Source organism: Euwallacea similis, chromosome 8 (genome assembly GCF_039881205.1).
Source record: "Euwallacea similis isolate ESF13 chromosome 8, ESF131.1, whole genome shotgun sequence".
NCBI lineage: Eukaryota > Metazoa > Arthropoda > Insecta > Coleoptera > Curculionidae > Euwallacea > Euwallacea similis.
Genome location: NC_089616.1, coordinates 3195623 through 3214917, shown reverse-complemented (window position 1 = coordinate 3214917; position 19295 = coordinate 3195623). Strand labels below are relative to the sequence as shown.

The 19295-nt window shown below is 34.5% G+C and overlaps 6 protein-coding genes and 2 non-coding genes across 12 annotated transcripts; 5 read left to right on the top strand and 3 right to left on the bottom strand.

Moving 5' to 3' along the window:
* Positions 1 to 82: 82 nt before the first annotated feature.
* On the top strand, positions 83 to 6735 carry sqd (RNA-binding protein squid). Of its 5 annotated transcripts, XM_066392672.1 has the most exons (9): positions 83 to 395; positions 1706 to 1746; positions 2001 to 2275; positions 2639 to 2770; positions 2835 to 2922; positions 3019 to 3165; positions 3494 to 3553; positions 5258 to 5361; positions 5427 to 5919. In XM_066392672.1, the coding sequence occupies exons 1-8, from the start codon at positions 244 to 246 to the stop codon at positions 5335 to 5337; spliced, it is 975 nt and encodes a 324-aa protein (XP_066248769.1). In that variant the 5' UTR covers positions 83 to 243; the 3' UTR covers positions 5338 to 5361; positions 5427 to 5919. The 5 variants fall into 5 exon arrangements, with proteins under 5 accessions (XP_066248769.1, XP_066248772.1, XP_066248771.1 ...); XM_066392675.1 differs by lacking the exons at positions 3494 to 3553; positions 5427 to 5919 and adding an exon at positions 6199 to 6735; XM_066392674.1 differs by lacking the exon at positions 3494 to 3553.
* Positions 1855 to 1927, top strand: LOC136410638 (small nucleolar RNA snR61/Z1/Z11). The gene has a single exon (XR_010752271.1). It is a non-coding gene; the product is annotated as a small nucleolar RNA snR61/Z1/Z11 (small nucleolar RNA).
* On the top strand, positions 2495 to 2567 carry LOC136410637 (small nucleolar RNA snR61/Z1/Z11). Its single transcript, XR_010752270.1, has one exon. It is a non-coding gene; the product is annotated as a small nucleolar RNA snR61/Z1/Z11 (small nucleolar RNA).
* LOC136410492 (protein anon-73B1) lies at positions 6485 to 7884 on the bottom strand. The gene is made up of 3 exons (XM_066392678.1): positions 7764 to 7884; positions 7248 to 7406; positions 6485 to 6949 (listed from the first exon to the last, which is right to left on the bottom strand). The coding sequence occupies exons 2-3, from the start codon at positions 7395 to 7397 to the stop codon at positions 6848 to 6850; spliced, it is 252 nt and encodes an 83-aa protein (XP_066248775.1). The 5' UTR covers positions 7398 to 7406; positions 7764 to 7884; the 3' UTR covers positions 6485 to 6847.
* Positions 7631 to 8794, top strand: LOC136410493 (small integral membrane protein 20). The gene is made up of 4 exons (XM_066392679.1): positions 7631 to 7780; positions 7831 to 8151; positions 8204 to 8260; positions 8615 to 8794. The coding sequence occupies exons 2-4, from the start codon at positions 8037 to 8039 to the stop codon at positions 8668 to 8670; spliced, it is 228 nt and encodes a 75-aa protein (XP_066248776.1). The 5' UTR covers positions 7631 to 7780; positions 7831 to 8036; the 3' UTR covers positions 8671 to 8794.
* On the bottom strand, positions 8765 to 10342 carry LOC136410490 (WD repeat domain phosphoinositide-interacting protein 4-like). Its single transcript, XM_066392671.1, has 8 exons — positions 10199 to 10342; positions 10076 to 10150; positions 9821 to 10013; positions 9584 to 9764; positions 9316 to 9524; positions 9156 to 9260; positions 8984 to 9108; positions 8765 to 8926 (listed from the first exon to the last, which is right to left on the bottom strand). The coding sequence occupies exons 1-8, from the start codon at positions 10245 to 10247 to the stop codon at positions 8814 to 8816; spliced, it is 1050 nt and encodes a 349-aa protein (XP_066248768.1). The 5' UTR covers positions 10248 to 10342; the 3' UTR covers positions 8765 to 8813.
* Positions 10343 to 10873: 531 nt separating this feature from the next.
* CHORD (CHORD-like protein) lies at positions 10874 to 12666 on the bottom strand. The gene is made up of 6 exons (XM_066392652.1): positions 12518 to 12666; positions 12138 to 12388; positions 11945 to 12086; positions 11726 to 11889; positions 11488 to 11679; positions 10874 to 11436 (listed from the first exon to the last, which is right to left on the bottom strand). Exons 1-6 carry the CDS (start codon positions 12591 to 12593, stop codon positions 11248 to 11250), a joined length of 1014 nt encoding a protein of 337 aa, XP_066248749.1. The 5' UTR covers positions 12594 to 12666; the 3' UTR covers positions 10874 to 11247.
* Positions 12667 to 12894: 228 nt separating this feature from the next.
* LOC136410489 (serine--tRNA ligase, mitochondrial-like) lies at positions 12895 to 14527 on the top strand. The gene is made up of 4 exons (XM_066392670.1): positions 12895 to 13591; positions 13652 to 13839; positions 13895 to 14106; positions 14166 to 14527. Exons 1-4 carry the CDS (start codon positions 12971 to 12973, stop codon positions 14447 to 14449), a joined length of 1305 nt encoding a protein of 434 aa, XP_066248767.1. The 5' UTR covers positions 12895 to 12970; the 3' UTR covers positions 14450 to 14527.
* The last annotated feature ends 4768 nt before the right edge of the window (positions 14528 to 19295 follow it).

Below are 19295 nucleotides of genomic sequence, written 5' to 3'. Positions count from 1 at the left end.
GTGATTGGCTTATTCTCATTTTCTCCGCGTATTGATTGGTATTCTATTTATTTTGGGAACAAAATCGGGCAACAGCTATTGATCTTTCATTCCACACAAGTCGGGAGTCGCCGACATTGTGATTGTGTGCGTTTTTTCTCTTTTCATTTGGTGCTCGTACAAATCGGTTGCAGGCAGGGAAACTTTCTTTCATTTAGTTATTATTTACTATTTGTGATTGTAAACGGAAAAGACCTTTTTAAAATGGCTAATCAAGACAGTGCAATGGAAAACGGAGAAGATTTTTCACAAGACGTCACCACAGATCAAAGTATGGAGCACGCACATAATGGTGGCGGTGACGCTCCGCCTGCCGATAGTGGATCCGCTGATAAACCTGGAAAAGATGACGACAGGTATATTTTGGTCACTTCTAGATTGTTTTTATCGTAAAATATGCCAAAAATTAGCCTTTTAACCTGCGGTAGCCCTTTTGTTTTTCCCAAAATTCGCCCATGGGCGGGAAACCGGTCGCAATTCGGCTTCAATAAATCCTGGATCATCTGTGAAATGCGGAGCTATTTGCACTTAATTTTAAGCATATGTCATTACTTAGTTTGTATATTTAAAGTTGTATTGTATATTTTTGCCGTTTATTGTAATTTTGTGATGAATCCAAGAGTTTTTTCCGAGTCACTAACCGTACCACATTTCCATTCGGCTCGCTATTTGAACCATGAATTTGCAGTTTTTCCAGTTGAAGATCTATTTCGTTTACTTACTAGAAGAAAGCAATCATTAAAGTAGCTTTTGTAAGTACAAGAACTCAATTTCAGTCAAGTCTTCGGGAACATGTAAATTGTCACAGTCCGAGTCGAGTACCACCCTTTTAGGTTAGCCAGCAGTTCCGTTTTAAACACAGTTCCTTTTCTCCAGGTGGCTTCTCAGCTATGCAGAAGAACGAGGAGAATGCAGATGGACGCACCTCCAGGCACAGGACCCATGGTATTTATCCTTGGGCACAACAGTTCTGCCACCTTAAGATATTCAGTAAAGACAATCATTACACAGTTAAAGTCTTTGCTATTCCATTAAATTTAAAAGGCACTGAGTATTATACAACTCCAGTTTTCTAGGCTATTTTTGTTTTTTCTGGGGTGTCGTAACTTTTACATTTTTACTGCTCTTAAGATGCATCTTTTTGAACAATCATATTATTTGTGTATTGTCCAGAAAGTGACTTAAAGTAGATAAAAGTGTACTTGAAGTAGAAAGTGGTAAATTAAATTGGTTAATTTATTTGCTTTCAAGTAATGTAAGTATTTCATTGGGCACTACTGGTAATTTGCAGGTTCAATCCCTTACAGGTTATTGGTTAGAAACATTCACAGTTGGTTCCAGTAATTATTGCTCTTCCTTGTGTCAAAATGTGGTCGATTTTCATAATATTGTGTTTTGGTGGTCAGTTGAACTCAGTTACTGCATCCCAGCATTTGCAAAAATTTGTGGAAGCTTTGAGCAATATATGTACTCTAGTGCCTTGGAGTTGATTCAAGCGTTCAGTATTTGCTCTTCATATTGGTTCCATTCAATTTGCGGTGTAGATTTGTAACTATTGCTGTTTTGCAGTAATTCACAGTAATGTAAAGTTAAAAACCTAATGAATAAGGATTAGGAAATGCTCTGGCAGACTGTCATTCTAAAAACTCCCATTTCTATTTTGCAGAAAGTTATTTATTGGCGGGTTAAGCTGGGAAACCACTGACAGTAAGTACATTATATTTTTATCTTCAAATCAATTATATAATATGATAATAAGGTGGAAAGATTAAACGGTTGATAACCTTTTTCTTTCCAAGTAAAGATGTATATGTGTATGTGTGATGAAAAATTTGCCAGTTCTGCTTCTGAAGGAACAGAGAAGAAACCTTTTTACCACTTCTGATGTGAACTAACATCTCAAATTATTCACAATCTACCTTTTAGACATAAAACCAATAGAACGTTTTATAAATTTTCAGAGGAGTTGCGGGAATACTTTAGCAAATATGGCGAAATCGATAGCATAAATGTAAAGACAGATTCCATGACTGGCAGGTCAAGAGGCTTTGCCTTCATCGTATTCAAAGATGCTGCCTCAATTGACAAAGTTACAGAAGCTGGGGAGCACACCATAAATGGAAAGAAAGTCGACCCAAAGAAGGCCAAAGCCAGACATGGGAAAATCTTTGTGGGGGGTTTGGTGCCTGAGTTGACTGATGATGACATCAAGGAGTACTTCCAACAATACGGAACTGTAAGTGTGCTTAAATTTTTTTGTGTTGTGTGTATAAAGTAAATGAGGTTTTACCAGATACTATTTTTCATTCTGTTACTGAGGCTTTATTCTACCAAAGGGAATGTTTGTAGAAATTTGACTTAGTACGTCTAGTTCTATACCGGGCAACACTCCTTATATATACATATATTTAATTATTGGCCATATTGGCCAAGGAATAACATCAATTATATTCTTTTCAAATGATGAAAAATTTTGCCAGTTCTGCTTCTGAAGGAACAGAGAAGATATTTTTTACCACTTCTGAGCTAAAATCTTGGAACTTATTTACAATTTGAGTTGGGTTAATTCGTCTCTTATCAATGTTATTTTTGTTCACAGGTCCTCGAAGCTGAAATGCCCTACGACAAAGTGAAGAGCCAGCGAAAAGGATTTTGTTTCATCACGTTTGAATCTGAACAAGTTGTTGCAGATTTGTTGAAAAGGCCGAAACAAACCATAAAAGAATATGAAGTAAGTTTTGTAAAGAATAGCCTTCGTTCGCTGAATCCTTCAATTGACTTATTTTAATTGAAAGGTTGACGTCAAAAAAGCTACACCAAAACCTGATCAAATGTCCTACATGATGGGGAGAGGAGGTCGAGGTGGTAGAGGCGGATCCAGAGGTAAATATGCTTTTTAAACTAAGATTTTAGTTATTCAAATATTCAGTATTGGTAATCAGTATTAAAATTGTAAAACTAAGATAATTTTTTTTGCAGCTAACTGGGGTGGTGGATATGGTGGTTATGGTGGATATAACCAATATGGCTACGACGGATACGGACCCGGATATGATTACTACGGTGGCGGCGGCGGTTACGGAGGCTATGGAAACTACGATTATTCTGGATACAGCGGAAACTACGGTAAATACCCTAACAATAGAATGAGAGTTTTGCCTACTGAAAGGAACACTCAGTAAAATAATTGCTCACAATCAAATTTCTGTAAAAGCACATTCAAAAGATCACTTTGGCATGTATCTCTTTCGAATTTCCTCTTACATCTCTTTCCTGTATCACACCTGAGATCAAAAAATGTTGAATAAATTGGCGTTAACGTTCACATTTGCTTTATTTTTCATGTATTTGTCTGCATTTTGGGATTTTGTTTGGTTGATTTTTGCCTGTTTAGCGTTAGTAGTAGTAGAGCTGATTCAGGTTATATATAAAAGTTCATTGTAACTTTATGCAGACCAAGGATATGGTTATGAAGGCGGATATGGAGGGGGACGCAGTAATGCTCGCGGAAAAGGTATTGATGTCTTTGAATGATGCATCTTATTTTGTAAACAGAAGTAGTGTTTTTTTTTATCCTTTTTGTGTTTAAGTCAGAGGTATATTTACAAACTTCCAGCAATTGTTATATTTTTTTCACTGTAGTATTGATCACCATATCAGTAATAATGTAGTTGACATAATTTAGCACTTTTTGGGCGCAGGGGTAAGTGGTAATGCATATTTAATCAACCAGCAACTCTTGAATTAAATGATTGCGCTGATCCTATTTCAGTAGGCATTTGTTTAAATCTCTCATTCGGTTTTGCAGATTCTCCAAACGCTCATGAAAACCATTAGCCAAGAAATGCTTGTTTTTCCTCCTCAACATTGCAATTCCTTGAGAGTTGAAAACATCGAAATGTAGTGTGACATAAATGTGCTTACGTACTATAGTAGTGTATTACCTAACGAGCATGTATGATACCAAACTTCGATTAAATTGCATTAAAATTTATTTTCTGGGAAAATGAACTGTTTGTACCAGCCCGCAAATTAAAAATACAAAACAACTGTTAAGGGAATGTGAAAATATGTATAGAGGCTTTCATTTTGGGATTAATATATGGGGGTTTCCCGTATATACTATGCACATAAGGGGTGTTCCAAAATACTTGAGAACTGAGAAATACAAAGGCGGTTTGGCAAACTTGTGCATTTAATTACTTTATCAAACAAATGCAGTGTTAAATTATATAAATTTCTTGTTTGTAAATTAGATACCAATCTCCGCTCCTTAACAAAATTTCAGATCTTTGAAATCAACTAAAAGAAACTTGCCAGGTTCTTCAGCCAAGTTGAGGGCTAAAGGAATAATTTCGATTCCTGCTTAAAGCTATAGAAGAACTAAAAGTTTTGTTATTAGTTAAAAACTTGTATTAATTAAAGTCAAACGATGATATATCTATTTGAACTCTGCATCGAGATGTAGGGTGTCTAAAAATTATATGCAGGCGTTTTGGGAGCTGATATTTTAAATTAAATTTTTAAGATAGTAAGTTGAAATTTTGTATGCACAATGAGGACTGAGTGGTTGGTAGCGCACCACAAACAAAATTATAGTCGATAAAAAACGGTCTGATTCTAAAATAAGTACCATTCTGCAGGTTTTAACGTCAGTTATGAAACCTTCGTAGGTGCAGTTTGATAGATGATTGAAACTGCTAATGACATGAGGTGTTTTGTGCAGCTTTGTCACGATTTAACCGACTTCTTATCTCTTACAAATTGGGGCACCCTTTACAACGTATCTCTAATGCGTTCAATACTATAGAAAAAGTCTTAAAGGTTTAAAATGGCTTTCAAGGAATATTATAGTTATTCCTTAGTCAAGATTTGAGTTAGTTGACTACAATGTTTTCACTAATATCAATAAATAAAAGATTGTTTTGATTGCGAAACCGTCCTATCTCGACAACTCAAAATTTAACCATTGAGTTATGCATCTATCCGCATATATAGCAAAAGTCACCGGGCGCCCTAATTGGCCTATTTTTTCCGATTTGTGACAGTACCGTTCCAGGATTTTCAGGCTTAATGCACGTTAAAAAAAATTAAAACCGAGAAGACGACGACGTTCCCTCACTGAGTTTTGGTCGGTGGAACGAAGTAACGTGTTAAAGTCGCCTAGTGAGTAGATGCGATTAAATATTAAAATTTTTATACTGCTATCTCTTTTCAGGTGGTGGCAACTTCCAGGGTAAAGCTAGGGGCAGCGGCGGCGCCAGGACTGGCGGAAATCAAAGGCACCAGCCCTACTAGGCTCATTATGGAAGTTTGCATTAAGTAAGAACTATTCTGATGGTTTTCTTTGTTGATGATGCTCATTGTACATTACGTTTGGTTTTCAGGTGTTTCTCATTTTTCTCAAATAACCACACAGTAATCATTTCTTGAAATCATTCCGTTTCCATGGAGAAATCTGCTGTACAAATCCGACGATTTTTTTAAAGTAAACTAGAGACTGTTCGTTCATAAAGCATAATGATGTGTTGCGTATTTAGTTTAAACCGGGTCGCTGGTAATTTTGAAGACGTTGTAATGGAAACCGCCTATAAATATTTTTGTATCAGAACCGATCTGATAATCATTCGATTTGCGTAAGCCAAAAAGTGCATTATGATTTTCATTACAATTCTGCTTGTAATATGTATTTAGTTTGTAACAAAAAACGGTGATTTTTTAAGTAACTAGCTATTATTTGGTATGTTGATAATATTGAGTAAACTGAGTAATATGTTATTTAATTACAATCTATAGTCATACTCTCTAGAATAAGTTTATTGTAAGGGCGAGTACTTCCGTTGTGTGACAAAATTGTTCAATAAAGTACCTCCAACAGTAGGTTGAACTCTTGACTCTAATAAGCAGCAAAATTGTTCCTTATTTGGTGATTTAAAAGCAACTTTTGTTGCGACTAACGTAATCTGGAAAATGTGGTGAAAGGGAATGCGAATGAATGGGGCCGTTTCCATAACATAGAAAAAATTAAATAAATCTTTGGGGTTCAAGCAAATCACTGGTTAAGTTGAATGTTTTTTATTACTATCAACAGCTCTGTTGCTACATAATCATTCTTGTAGGTATATTGCCTATTTTATGTAAAATACGTTTACTTTTCAGCGAACACCCGCTCTCCAAAGAAGCAATGGTCTCAACAGCAGTAATTACCATCTAATGTACAGGGTAAAAATAGAAGACTGGACTAGACTAGAAATGCGAATCCAACTGATAAGTGGGGCTGTGATTCTTTGTCTAAGGTCTGCGAGTAATCTTTTATATTTACCTCATAAGTTCCATTAAGTTTCCGTTGAAGTCGCTCGAAGGAAGAGAAAATATGCTGTTTGGGCCCACTTTCTAAAATAATCTTTCAATTAAATTAAAATCTTGTGTTATCTACTGGTTTGGATTTATTAGCTATTTTACAATCACTCTTTATCCTGCGATATTTGCCATATTACATTTTGTTCCAACAATCTGTGGCTAAGACCTGAATTCACACTGTAAAATGTATTATACATGTATAATAATTACATTATTATAACGTTGCTAATACACATTATTTACTAAAATACTATAACGTTATTTATATAGGCATAAAGCTTTGTAATGTTATAATTTACGAGGCTAATAAAGCATAGTACAGTTACACAAGTAAAATCTCGTTTTTTTCCCATGAGTTTTTGACTCCCTACAGAAACCTCCAACTGAATGACGAACAGTGAAATAAATTCATCTATTAAGCCAATAGATGCCTTCTTTAGAAATTAGCCTAACGACGCTTCTTTTTCTCAATTTTCCTACCGCTTCGGTGGTAAGGTCGTCGCGGAGTGTTCTGAGGGGTGCTTTGAGTCGAACTCTCATCCTCACTTTCCTATGTTAAAGATCAGATAATATAAACATTTTAATAATGACAAAAGCAGTCGAATTCAAAGCATAGAAGTAGAAGTGAAGCTTGTTATGATCAAGTATCTAAATTGATTTAATGCATTGCGAAGGGGATATCAAAAAGGTTCTCCTTTTGATGGACCTTTCATATTTATGCCAATAAATATATTAATATTACTAAATAAATTTGGTTAGTAGTGGTGCTGATTGAAGCTGAAGGCACATTTAATCTCCCAGAAAGCTTAAAATTTGTTCTGTATTTGTAGGTTCTATTTTCCTCTTACCCTTGGTGCCCAATTGCTGTCACTCGTAGACTCCTTAACGAATATGCAAGCTCCAAGACACACAATCTGAAACAGGGCCCCCAAGAACAACAACACTTTTACAATGGCAGCAGACATGTCTTCAACACCTAAGTTTATGGCTGAATTCATTGTATTGCTCTGCAAGATAAAAGAGAGATTTGAGGGGTCTAGCTCTGAGTTTGCTAGCAGTGTTAGGAGGAGTGGAGGTCATGGGTAAAGTTTGTTTGATAAATTAGGATAAGTCATGTAGGGGCACCTATGAGGAAGAAAGGCATGTGCTTGTTCAAGATAATCATGCAACAAATAGCATGAAGATAAAAGAAGGAACAGAAGAAAATATGATGAAAATAAAGGTATTTTTGGTATAGCAATTTACAACTAGGATTTTTAATAATAAATATGAAGCGTTAATGAAGATTAATGTAAGGTAATAATGGCAAATCCAATGACTGCTTTAATCTACAGTACTTACTACGTATACGCAGGAATACTTACTTTTATATTTTGAGAAGGTATAATTATTAATTGTGCTAGATAACAACACTTATTAAGAATTTTTCAGTGTGGGGATGGACGATATTGGAAAATCGCGAGAAATTAGCTGTCAGGGGTTGACTGATTCGGTGGAGTAAGAAAAAAGTGAGGTTAGAATTCTCTCTTCGTGGTGTTTTTATGTTTACATTTTTGTATTTTGCGTCTATTATTACTCCATGGTTTTTTAATTTATAATAAAATAACTAATATTATTTATTCGTTATAAACTTCCTTATGGCCCCACTTGTCGGCTGGAGATATGCGCTTTTTATTGGGGGATTAGTTGGAGCCCTAGGTTTGGCCAGTTATCCCATTATAGTCGATCCAATGATAAATCCGGAAAAATGGAGTAAGTTGCCACATGACACATTTGCCTTATAATAGGAAACTTACGTTTACAGAAAAAATTCAAGAGCGAACTCGGAGTAATATCAAGCAAGAAGATATTCAACCAGGAAGTAAGTAAACTGTGGCCTTTACTAAAGAGTTTAAGGCCTTTATAGATTCATGTAACATAAACTTACCATAAGATAAAAAATTTAAACTAGTTCAATACATTTATATTACAGTTCTACAGTGATGTGCAGCTTATGTCATGTTAGCTGTGCTAACTTGTTTACCTTACATGAGTCTATAACCCCAGGGTTAATGTGAATCTAGCACATTCTTCACATATTTAGTAAGTTTCACAAAGTATTGTCAAGATCAATTGCGTTAAAGTCAAATATTTTATCAAATTAGTACTGAATCTTAATCTCATTGATTAATTAAGTTTCAGCATCTAGTCTCTTAATTGAAACTACATATTTTAGATATGAAAGTATGGACTGATCCATTTGATCGGGAAAAGCCAAACTCAACTAGCTAGTTTCAGACAAGTATTTATTGTTAATAGCAATTATGTAGATACAACTTTTAGAAGAAATTTCATAGCTATGTACATAATTGAAATAATATTAAGATTGTTATCAAATAAATTTACATTTTTTTTTTACATTTTTACAACACAATTTAAAAACTATCATCATCATCATCTACTTCCAAGAAAACATCATAAGCTTCTCGGTGGCAAATCCCCTCAGTGCTAAATGCATACTTGTGAAATGTGCCATCAAAACACACAGCTAAAATATGGGAAAAATACCATTTTCATTAAAATTTTTGTGCAATTTTTTATCTACCATAAATAGAGTTATTGGGTCCAAAGGCACAAATGCAGGGGCACTCTGCAGACACAGTAAAGTTTGCCAGTGCCCACTGAGAATCTCCATATTTTCCTAGAGTACCTCTTATTGCTGGAGGAAGCCTATAATATATAAATTAAACATAAAAGTGACTAAATTTTACACTTACCCTGACATTCTTCGATTTAAATTTGTGTCTTTTATAGCAAAAATGTGAACTGTTCCCTTGTCACTGGAGCAACATAAGAAATCTGAATCTGCAGAAAAATTCATACTGAAACAAAAATTATCATTAATTTTGTATTTTCTTAATCAACAAAGCTACTTGCCAATGAATTGTGGCTGGATCAGCACCTCTTCTCAATTCAACTAACTGATTCCTGGTTGTAGTGTCCCACACTCGGATCAAGGTTCCCTGCTCAGAAGCAGTTGCTACCCGAGTACCTTGCTGATTAATTGCTATGCAAGCAAGCTCATTTTTATGAGCCTGAATGTAGATTGGTGCACTAGAATAACTTTGAAGAGTAGTTGATAATTCCTTTAAAAAATTTATTTGCCAAGTGACATTCTTTATGTACATGTGTTTATGAATCTCACCACTATTTGAACACTTCCAAGCTTGTGCCCTGGAAATACCAATACTTGCTTGTGGGAGCTTTGGAGGGGGCTTACTTCACATAAGCCCTTGGGATTTTTTCGTGTTTCAACAGAAAATAACTCTCTTGTAGGGTGTAAGAAGGAAAACACATGGATTCTGTTGAGTAACACTACAATAAGCCTGACAGCAAAACAAAAGTTGAAATTAAGATAGATTTGCAGATGAGGCATTATTACTTGTCTCTTCTCAAGCGTACAGCCTTAACTGCTGAGGCAAATTTTATTTCTATGACTGTCTTTTTCTGAGAATCATCGTAAATGTACAAAATATTCTCAGGGAATTTCGGGTGTGATCCTCCGGAAACTATCGCCAATATGTTTGTTCTAAATAACATTTCACATGAAGCTACACTTCCTACAGTTTCAGTATCTAATTTAAAAAAAGGGGGGTTATAGTGTTACGAAGTTGTTAATAATAGTTGCATTTCGTACCATAATGAGTCTTCTCTACTAAAGGCTCTAAATTGTAGACTCGTAAACCATTTTCCATACTTGCCATGAAGCATCCTAAATATTTTATTAGTTTTGAGTTTAGGTTGATGTGTTTATTCTTACCTTGGTCTTGATTAAACCTTAAATTAAGGATATTAGAGCCTTTCATCATTTAAAATCTGTGTGTTAATCTAATTATTTATGAGAAATAGCTTTGTGATTATTAGACATTGGAAAAATCCGATTTAAAATCTATAAATGTTTTTGTTTTTATATCGAGATCAGCTGTTTGAAATGTCAATGTAGGCATAAGAAATATGTCGTATTGGAGACATGGCAACTTTGTAACTGGACGCAATGTTGTCGCATGTTTCAGAAATTAATAATAAAAAAACGAATACATTCGGACACGATTTCATGTTTTAAGTAGGTTGTTATTGTTAGTTTTTTTATGCAAACAAATGCAAAGCACATGCCTTGTCCAATGAAACACCACTCACACTTAAATATCAAACTTTTTTTTTTAATGAAAATCATCAAAAAAAAATCAGTATTTACTTGCTTTGAATATCTATATTTGCAAGTAACTTTTTAAGTTAACATCAATTAAATGCGTTTTTAGTGATAATGCAGTCCAAATTAAAAGTAATAGGACATTTATTTCAAATCAAAAATTAATTGAACTAGTGCCTCTTTATTTTAAGCATTTTCTTATGTATGTTAGAATTTGGCAAAATACAAACACTACAGAAAAAGAATAAAAGTTTCTCAATATTCATTTTGTTTAATGTTTGATGGCATTTCGATACAGTTTACTACAAAAAGTCGCATTCATTTTCTATATAATGTTAACTCAGCTGTTTATCCCCTGATAACTAAACCGATAAACTTAAGGTAAAAATGTATAACTGATACATTATATATATGTAATGTTAGTGAATTTTTTGGGTCTTCAAAACCGAGCGGCTTTTGGTCTGGCGACAGTTTAATTAGAATCAAGGTGCATATTCATGTGCACGCGTTTATCAGTCGATTAAAATTGGTGAATGTGCACAATCGCGTATATAACAACCAATTAAACTGTCGCTCAACAAAAAGTCGATTAATTTGCGGGACTCTTCGTATAATAATACACAATTTTTGCCATAGAAAAAAACCTCAATTATACAATTTCAAATATCATTAAGGTCAACAGCTTCAACTGTTGGTAAAGTGACTTCAGGTTCTTTTTTGGGTTTGTGCTTGGTATTATTAATTATTTTTGCCTCAAGTTTGGACCAACTACCAGCTTCTAATTTCTTCATTTTAATTTCCACCTTTGTCTTATACATTTTTAGTTGAGAGGCTGCTATATCTATAATCTGAATTAAAAAAATAAGTATCTAAGTCTGGAAAAGGAAGGTTGAACATACCCCTCTTAATTCAACATCCAATTCAAAATTTGCACTGTTTTCTTGAGGAAATACTAAATTTATATACATCCTAATGGGGCTCAGTTTGACCACACTTTTACTTGGACTATATTGTTTGGCATAAACTGAGACAATCACAAAGGAACCAGTTTGATGGTAGTCCCATCGACAATTTACCTTTGCTTCAGACTCCTAAAATTCTTTATCAGATTTATTTATTACCATTTTTTAAACATACGTCATCTTTTTTCCATAAATGTTTCCCTTCTTTGCAGCCCTTTTGGCTTAAAAATGAATTAAAATCTGTGGTTTTCTTTTGGCAACAAGACCAATATTTTAAACCCTCATGAAAAATAGGAACTCCAGGGTGATGAAGGCATATACTTAAATTAGAGTCTGGGCCTAGAGTTGATATATTTAATAAATAGATGAAGAAGAAATGAACTGAAAAGTATACCTTCATATGAAATGGTACAGGCACCATTCTTGCAGTTTGTTCCTATAACAACTTCAGAGTTTTGCGAAATGAGTTCTTGAGGTTTTTCAATAGAATCAATTTGGGACAGTAAATCGAGTGCAATATCAGGTTCCATTGAAACCTATAGTTTAGTTCAAGTCAAACAAAGCAAAAGTAATATAAAGTAAGGTACCATTGGAGCCTCCAAAGGTGGTCTCTCTAGGGCTGTAGGCACAATCGGTTTAATTTCCACAGTACTTGTATCAGGCAGTTCAGCACTTTTTGATTTTTCTGGTTCTGGCGGCTTTATATTTGAATGTTTCCCCACAGTGCAGCCTTTTATGTTCAGAAATTCTGTGAAATCTGTACATTTTTTATTACAGCAGGACCAACCTTTGTAGGCATCGTGGAAGAATGGAGCTCCTGGGTGGTGTCTACAAGAATCTGTATAATACAAGGGGTTTACAGACATGTTACGTTACAAGCGGTGTTTGTGGAAGACTTTAAAATTAAATTAGCAATTTAGTAGGTGAGTGGAAAATATCTTTTGAAGATGGTTGATGGGAAACTTACCATCCTTGTTAGATGTTGGATCATATTTTTGACCACAACCCCGATTGAAGCACTGCTCAAAAGAGTCGTTTGCCATTTTAATAAAGAATTATTACTTAGGCTAAAATGCAACTAAGAATCTAAATCTTTTTTAGGATTTTTCTTAAAATTTCTGGATTTTGCTAGAACCTACAAAATCGATGCATTCACCTTAAAATATGAAGTCAATATAGACATTGACATTCGGTCTTCCAAGTTCGTTTGTGTGTTCTGACGGCATCGGATTCAGAATCTCTTTTCACATCCGCCCTCTGTCCCCGACCTTGTGAAACACTAAATATAGGGTAAATTTCACAAAATATGGGTTATGTTTTTGTTGAAACTTTATAAATTTCTCTTCTTATGTTCTTGTTTGTTTTCTAACTAAAATAACTGTTACTTAATAAGAACATTTACTGAGCATTGTTAAGAACAATGTTGGCTACCCCTTTTTCAAAATTAATGCGTTTGTCAATGCTTAACAATCATCTGCACATGACCTGCAAAACTTTATGGGAACTTCCAAAAACCATCCAATTGGATGAAAAATACCTTTTAGATCCTAATAATATCCATAAAATCGACGATAATACCAAGCACAGGAAGAGCAGAGGAAATATTAAGCTTGTACATGAACTGTATAACAGATTAAATTCATTGAAATGTACCAGTTCATCATATGAGGAGATAAAGGAGTTGTTTGATAAAGAATGCCTTGAGATACCTAATAAAACTCATCCAGATGTGTTCAAATATGGGAATAGTCCTAAAGTAGTAAAATATGTTGGTCAAAAGAGAACATTTGAATTTGCTCATAAAGAATTCTCTGAAATTGCTAAAAATCTTAATTTAGTTCGAACTGACCAGTTAGGTAATTTATCAGGTAGCAGGAGCTATTATTTATTAGGCCAAATGGCCGAGCTCGAGCAGGCTTTAGTGCGTTACTTTGTCGGTAATCTTATCAAGAACGGCTTTCAATTAGTGTCTGTTCCGGATATTCTCCCAAGGAATGTTGTAGAAAGTTGTGGCATGAGTACTCAGGGGGAAAGAACACAGGTAAGCATATTTTTTGCATTTTCAGCAATTAAACCAGCAAAAAGCAATATTTACACATAGGTTTATACATTAGATTCAGAAATGTATGGGCCTGATCTTTGTCTTTCTGGTACATCAGAAATTGCTTTAGCTGGCTATTTAAGCAATAAAATAAAACATGTTAAAGAATTGCCCTTAAAACTGTGTTCAGTAAGCAGATGTTACAGAGCAGAAACGTCAAGTATTGCTGAAGAAAGGGGAATTTTCCGGTGGGCATAAAACACATTGCATGTGTGGAAAATAAATATAATGAATATATTTTAGAGTCCATGAATTTACTAAAGTAGAAATGTTTATTGTGGCGCATCCTCTGCAATCAGATTTAATTTTAGAGGAAATTAGGACTCTACAAGAACTGTTATTTGAGTCACTAGAAATCCATTTTCAAGTCCTTGACATGCCTCCTCATGATTTAGGGGCACCTGCCTATAGAAAGTATGATATTGAAGCTTGGATGCCGGGACGAAATATTTATGGTGCTGAAAAGAAACTTTAAAGTTCCTTAATTTTTTTAAAAGAATCTTGGAAATTTCAGGAGAAATCTCTAGTTGCTCTAACTGCACAGATTTCCAGTCCAGACGTTTAAACATACAGTACAAAAATTCGAAAGGAGACTGCGATTTTGTTCACACTTTGAACGGGACTGCTTGCGCGATTCCTCGACTGTTGATAGCACTTACTGAAACCCACCAAGAAAGTAATGGTGTCATTTCAATACCGCAAGTTCTTCAGAAGTTTATGAATGGGAAAAAGGTTATTGAGAGGCAGAAGAAAATACCTCAATTGATGTTAATTAAAAATAAAAAGAATAAATTTTAATTTGTGATTGATTTATCTAGAGCTTGTTGGGTATTAAACTTAAATCCTTCAGCTGATTTCTATCTCAAAGTTAAAAACTTCGTAGGGTTGAATCTCTGGTCTATCAGTGTTGTAAATTTTCTACGGAAAATTGCGGAGTACTGGTAGTCCAATTAACTTCCAGGTGTGAACTCCAAGGACATCTGCATCAAGGTCGGCCTGTAGTGGGACGGTTAATCTTGACATTGAGAAAACGACCACTTTCGTTAATTTTAATGTCGTTGAGGTAGATTTCATTGATCTAATTCTTTTTTTTATGGAAAACATTAGCAATGTATTCGGAACGTGAGCACAAAACACAGGTACTATTGCGGAAAGGACATGATGTGCATGTGAGCCCCATCTTGTACATTTAATATTTTTTTGTTGGTTGATTATTTCTTAGAATTAAACTTATTAAACTTAAAGGTATGGTTTTTAATCCGATTATTTGTTCCTTTACTATTAGGAGTCTTAGAGCAACCCTCTTTTGGACTCTGTAAAGTCGGGAATCTGTAGAAAGCAATGTTATGTGTAGTTCTTTTACATAAGCAGTGCATTTACCATATTGTCCAATATATGCTCGTAAAATTTTCAAAAAATTGGTTTAGAGCTTTAGCAGTTTTGACAAATCATTAATTTCAAATTTTAAAGTGTTTTCTACTGCCACAATAAAGTTACATGCTAAAGTGTATAGGACAAATGTAGTTTATCGAAATTTTTTATAAAAGTGCCGCTCTTTGTACTATAAAAAGTCGCCCTTTCGAAAAGCCAGTTTTGAAGAAACCAACGTGAAAGTCAGTTTACAAAAACGGTTTTCGTTTAATTTACTGTCTGAGTGTTATAGTCATTTTTTACTATTATTGGCATGTCCTTTTCAGGAATGATATCGAGCAAAGCTTAAAAAACGTCTGCAAACGTTTACCGAGCACCTTTAGCTGCGAATGCAGCGATTTCGTGAACACCTCTGGGCGTGAATGAATCGAAATAATGAGGGCAGATTTCAAGCCGCAGAAAGTGTTCGACTACTTCCAATTTTGCTGCGATTAAATTTTTGCTTCGCAAGGAGGTGAAATGCAGGAAGGACAATTCTAAGGCAGCACAGATTTTAGCCATTTTTCCTAGCCTTGACCATTCCAATTTTGATGCTTTTGATCGGGCTTCTATGGCTTGCTAGCTATTCTGTGGTATAAATTTTTGGGTATTAAACTTTTGGACGAATCGACGAAAACATTTTGTCTGAGAGCAAATCTTTACATAATAAATAAGATTCGTTCAAGTAAATGAAACCTCGCAGCAGGTTTTTACAATGGCGAATTCCCACGAAACACCACGATTTAATTTTCAATGTCTCTGCACTTGGCTTTAACGTTTCAATTAAAACTTTCCGATACGTATAAGAGTTCCTCCTCATTTAAAACGGCTTTACAACCTCCAAGCGACGACGATGAGAGCTAATTTCAATTCCCCAAATATTGGGACATGCTGACATTATAATCGAAGTTTGCTTCGTTTTATTTGAGAAGGGAGGATATTCAATGCGTCTGTACACACAGTATGGAACAGCCAAATGGAATAAGTTAAATATCTGCATATGCGACATATGCGAAAAAAATACCGAAACATGACAATTTTAGATTCTGATGTTACATCCTGCAACGTAAAAATTTCATCCCAAAACTCAACCCCCTCTGGGTGGCAGTTGCAACCCCCAAATTTTTAAATTGGAAGTATGGGTTTGTGATACCTCAATAGAAAGATATTTTCACTCTGTACTTAAACTTCCTATGGTTTTAAACTTTATTGCAAAGAATAATGTGGAAAAATAAATTTAAGCAATTAATGAAATTTTCTACAACAAGCAAAAAACTTAACTAATACGATTTCTTTAAGGGTAGTTATATAAAATAACAAAACAAATCAATCTCAATATACTATGAGACGTTCAAACTGCCAGCCTCGAACCTCTTGGCAATATCCTAATCGTAAATTGAAATGTCTTCTAACGTTAATCAACATCTGAGGCGTAACCGATTTAATTGCAAGCGTTATTCTTCTTAAGTCAGCTAGATAGCATGGTTTTGTTTTGTATACGATACTCTTTACATATCCTCATAGGCAGCAGTCTAATGAAGTAAGATCAGGTGATCGTGCTGGCCATTCTTGCGATCCTCGCCTATCCACTGATTTGGAAAAGTTAAGTCGAGGTACATTGAGATTGATTTGTTTTACTATTTTATTACATTATCAATAACCAAATGGTGTTAGTTATTAAGTTTTTAGTTTATTGTAGAGAATTTCGTCAATTGCATAAATTCATTTTTTTCATATTGTTCTTTGCAATGAAGTTTAAAACTGTAGCAGTTTAGATGGAGAAAGAAAAGACCTTTCAAATGAGGTATCACAAACCTATGTTTTCAATTTACAAATTTGGGGGTTGCAACTGCCACCCAAAGGGGGGTTGAATTTAAGGATAAAGTATTTACTTTGCAGGATATAATTTCAGAATTTAAAACTGACATTTATATTTAATATTTTTCGCATATGTCGAAATATGCAGATATTGAATTTATACCATTTCACTGTTCCACATTGTACATAGAAGTCCTTTCACGTAGCATCGGTTATTTTTGGGTGGAAAACTAATTTTACTAAATAATTTCCTAATAAACTCCCACATCTATCGGTATAGTTTGACCTGCGAATTCTCAATTTTGTGCCTCTGAGCTTCGTTTTTCTTCATGAACTTCCAATAAATGTTCATATGAAACCAACATATCTCCATCAAGAAAACCGCACCCGCCAGTAAATACCCGTTGACCAAAATGATGAAAGCAGACACCAAATGGGGCAAATTAATGGGCTTCACAGTGCGAGGACGTTCATCATCAAGCAGTTGAAAATCTTGGAATATGTTTCTGGTCAGCTGAAGGTTCGAGTGATGTTCAATGGCCATTTTCTTCCAGTGCTCGATCAAACCTGCTTCGAATAGCGACGCCACTTTATCATTGATTAATCTGTATAGAAAGTAATGTTTTCTGTAGACTATGGTCAGGGTATAGGAGTAGAAAACTGGATGTTTAATGCATCGGATTGGTATGTGATAAGCTTTCATATATCTATTAAGGAAGTCGAGGCGTTACTGCATCTGCCTGGAAGGAATTGATAATACTTACAGGAACAGCGATGCGGTCAAACAAATAGCTGAATCTCTGGTGACCGCTACCCGCTCAATGCAATCAATAATATTCTTGCATATCCAGAACTTTTGCTTTATCATCTCATGAGTTCTCATAGTCTCCATAGCGTTTCTGAGCTTCTCGTTGGATGAGGGCAAGATCTGCAGCCTTAACCCGCTGTTTAAAACATCTTCCACTGTGGCAAAAGAGTTATCATCTTCTTTTATAGTGAGCAATGAATAAAGACTTCCAGAATATAAAACGGACACATGAAACGTGCAAAACAGCCATAATATCTGGAACAGTCTTATGTGGCTTGACCGTGGCCGGTGCATTGAATAAGTGTTGGCATATACGTCTGAAATTAATAGAATATGTCTATGTTATGTATAGATAGCGTGCGACTCTAAATTGACCCATCCCCCCCAGCCCCTTTTTTTAATTTTAAACAAATTGGTTTTTTAAAAAATTTTAAATGCAGTATTAAATAGGACAAAAAGTACTCTCTTTTAATGTTTACTTATTTTTTTAATTGTTGCTTACGTCACCGGTAGCGCAAAATGGCCGATTTTTCGAAATTGAAACTTTGGTTTTCTGTTTGTTTATCTTTCTTGGTTTCTCTCTTTCGTTCAAAAAAATAAAAAGAACAAATAAATAAATAAAAGGAACCAAAGACTCTTTGTGAGCACAAAGTTGAAACACATCAATTTTCTATCGACATACAAATTTTTCCATTGCTTACGTACTATTTATTTTTTACCAAATATATAGCTGTTTTTCTTAAAAACTAATTGATAGATTTTGAATCGCGATACACCTTTGAACGTAGTTTTGAAAGACCTTTAATTTGAGGTGTCACTTGACCCATGTTTCAATTTAAAAAATCGGTCATTTTGCGTTATCGGTGACGTAAGGAACATTTAAAAAGATAAATGAACATCAAAAAATAGTATTTCTTGTCCTATTTAATGCTGCTTTTGAATTTTAAAAAAATAATAATTTGGTAAAAAGTTGTACGTGTATATATACAGGGTGGTTAATAAATTCGTCATATAGCGATATCTCAGTAAATATGAGTTTTAGAAGGAAATGTTTTATATCAAAATTTTTGATCATTAAAAAGTGCGTATTTTAAAATTATTTTCAAATGTATAAGGTTCGCTATAAAAGTTTGAGAATACCAAATTATGCTTTTTTTTAAAATAAAACCCATCAATTTTTATTTTATTTTCGGATTTATCGTCAAATTTTAGGGTCAGTTTATGTAAAGGGTCAAAAATTAACCGTTTACCCGTACCCCGTATTTCCGAAAATTCGAAAATTTTGATAGCTGCAAGGTCTCACGGAAATCGGTGCTATATTACCCAACCACTGCGAATTTCGGAATCAATCTTGTGGGGCTCTTAATGATCAAAAACTAAGATATTTTCTTATAAAACTCATATTTACTGAGATATCGCACTTTGACGCACTAATGAGCAACCCTGTATGTATACAGGACGTGAAACACTCTGTAAAATGATGAAAAAATGCTGATTAACCACATGGTCAAAAATGCATCATTTTCGATATACAGGGTGGCAAAATTTCCCATTTTTCTCATATTTTATTTTCTTCTCACACATGTCTACAGTTAAATTTTTGAAAAT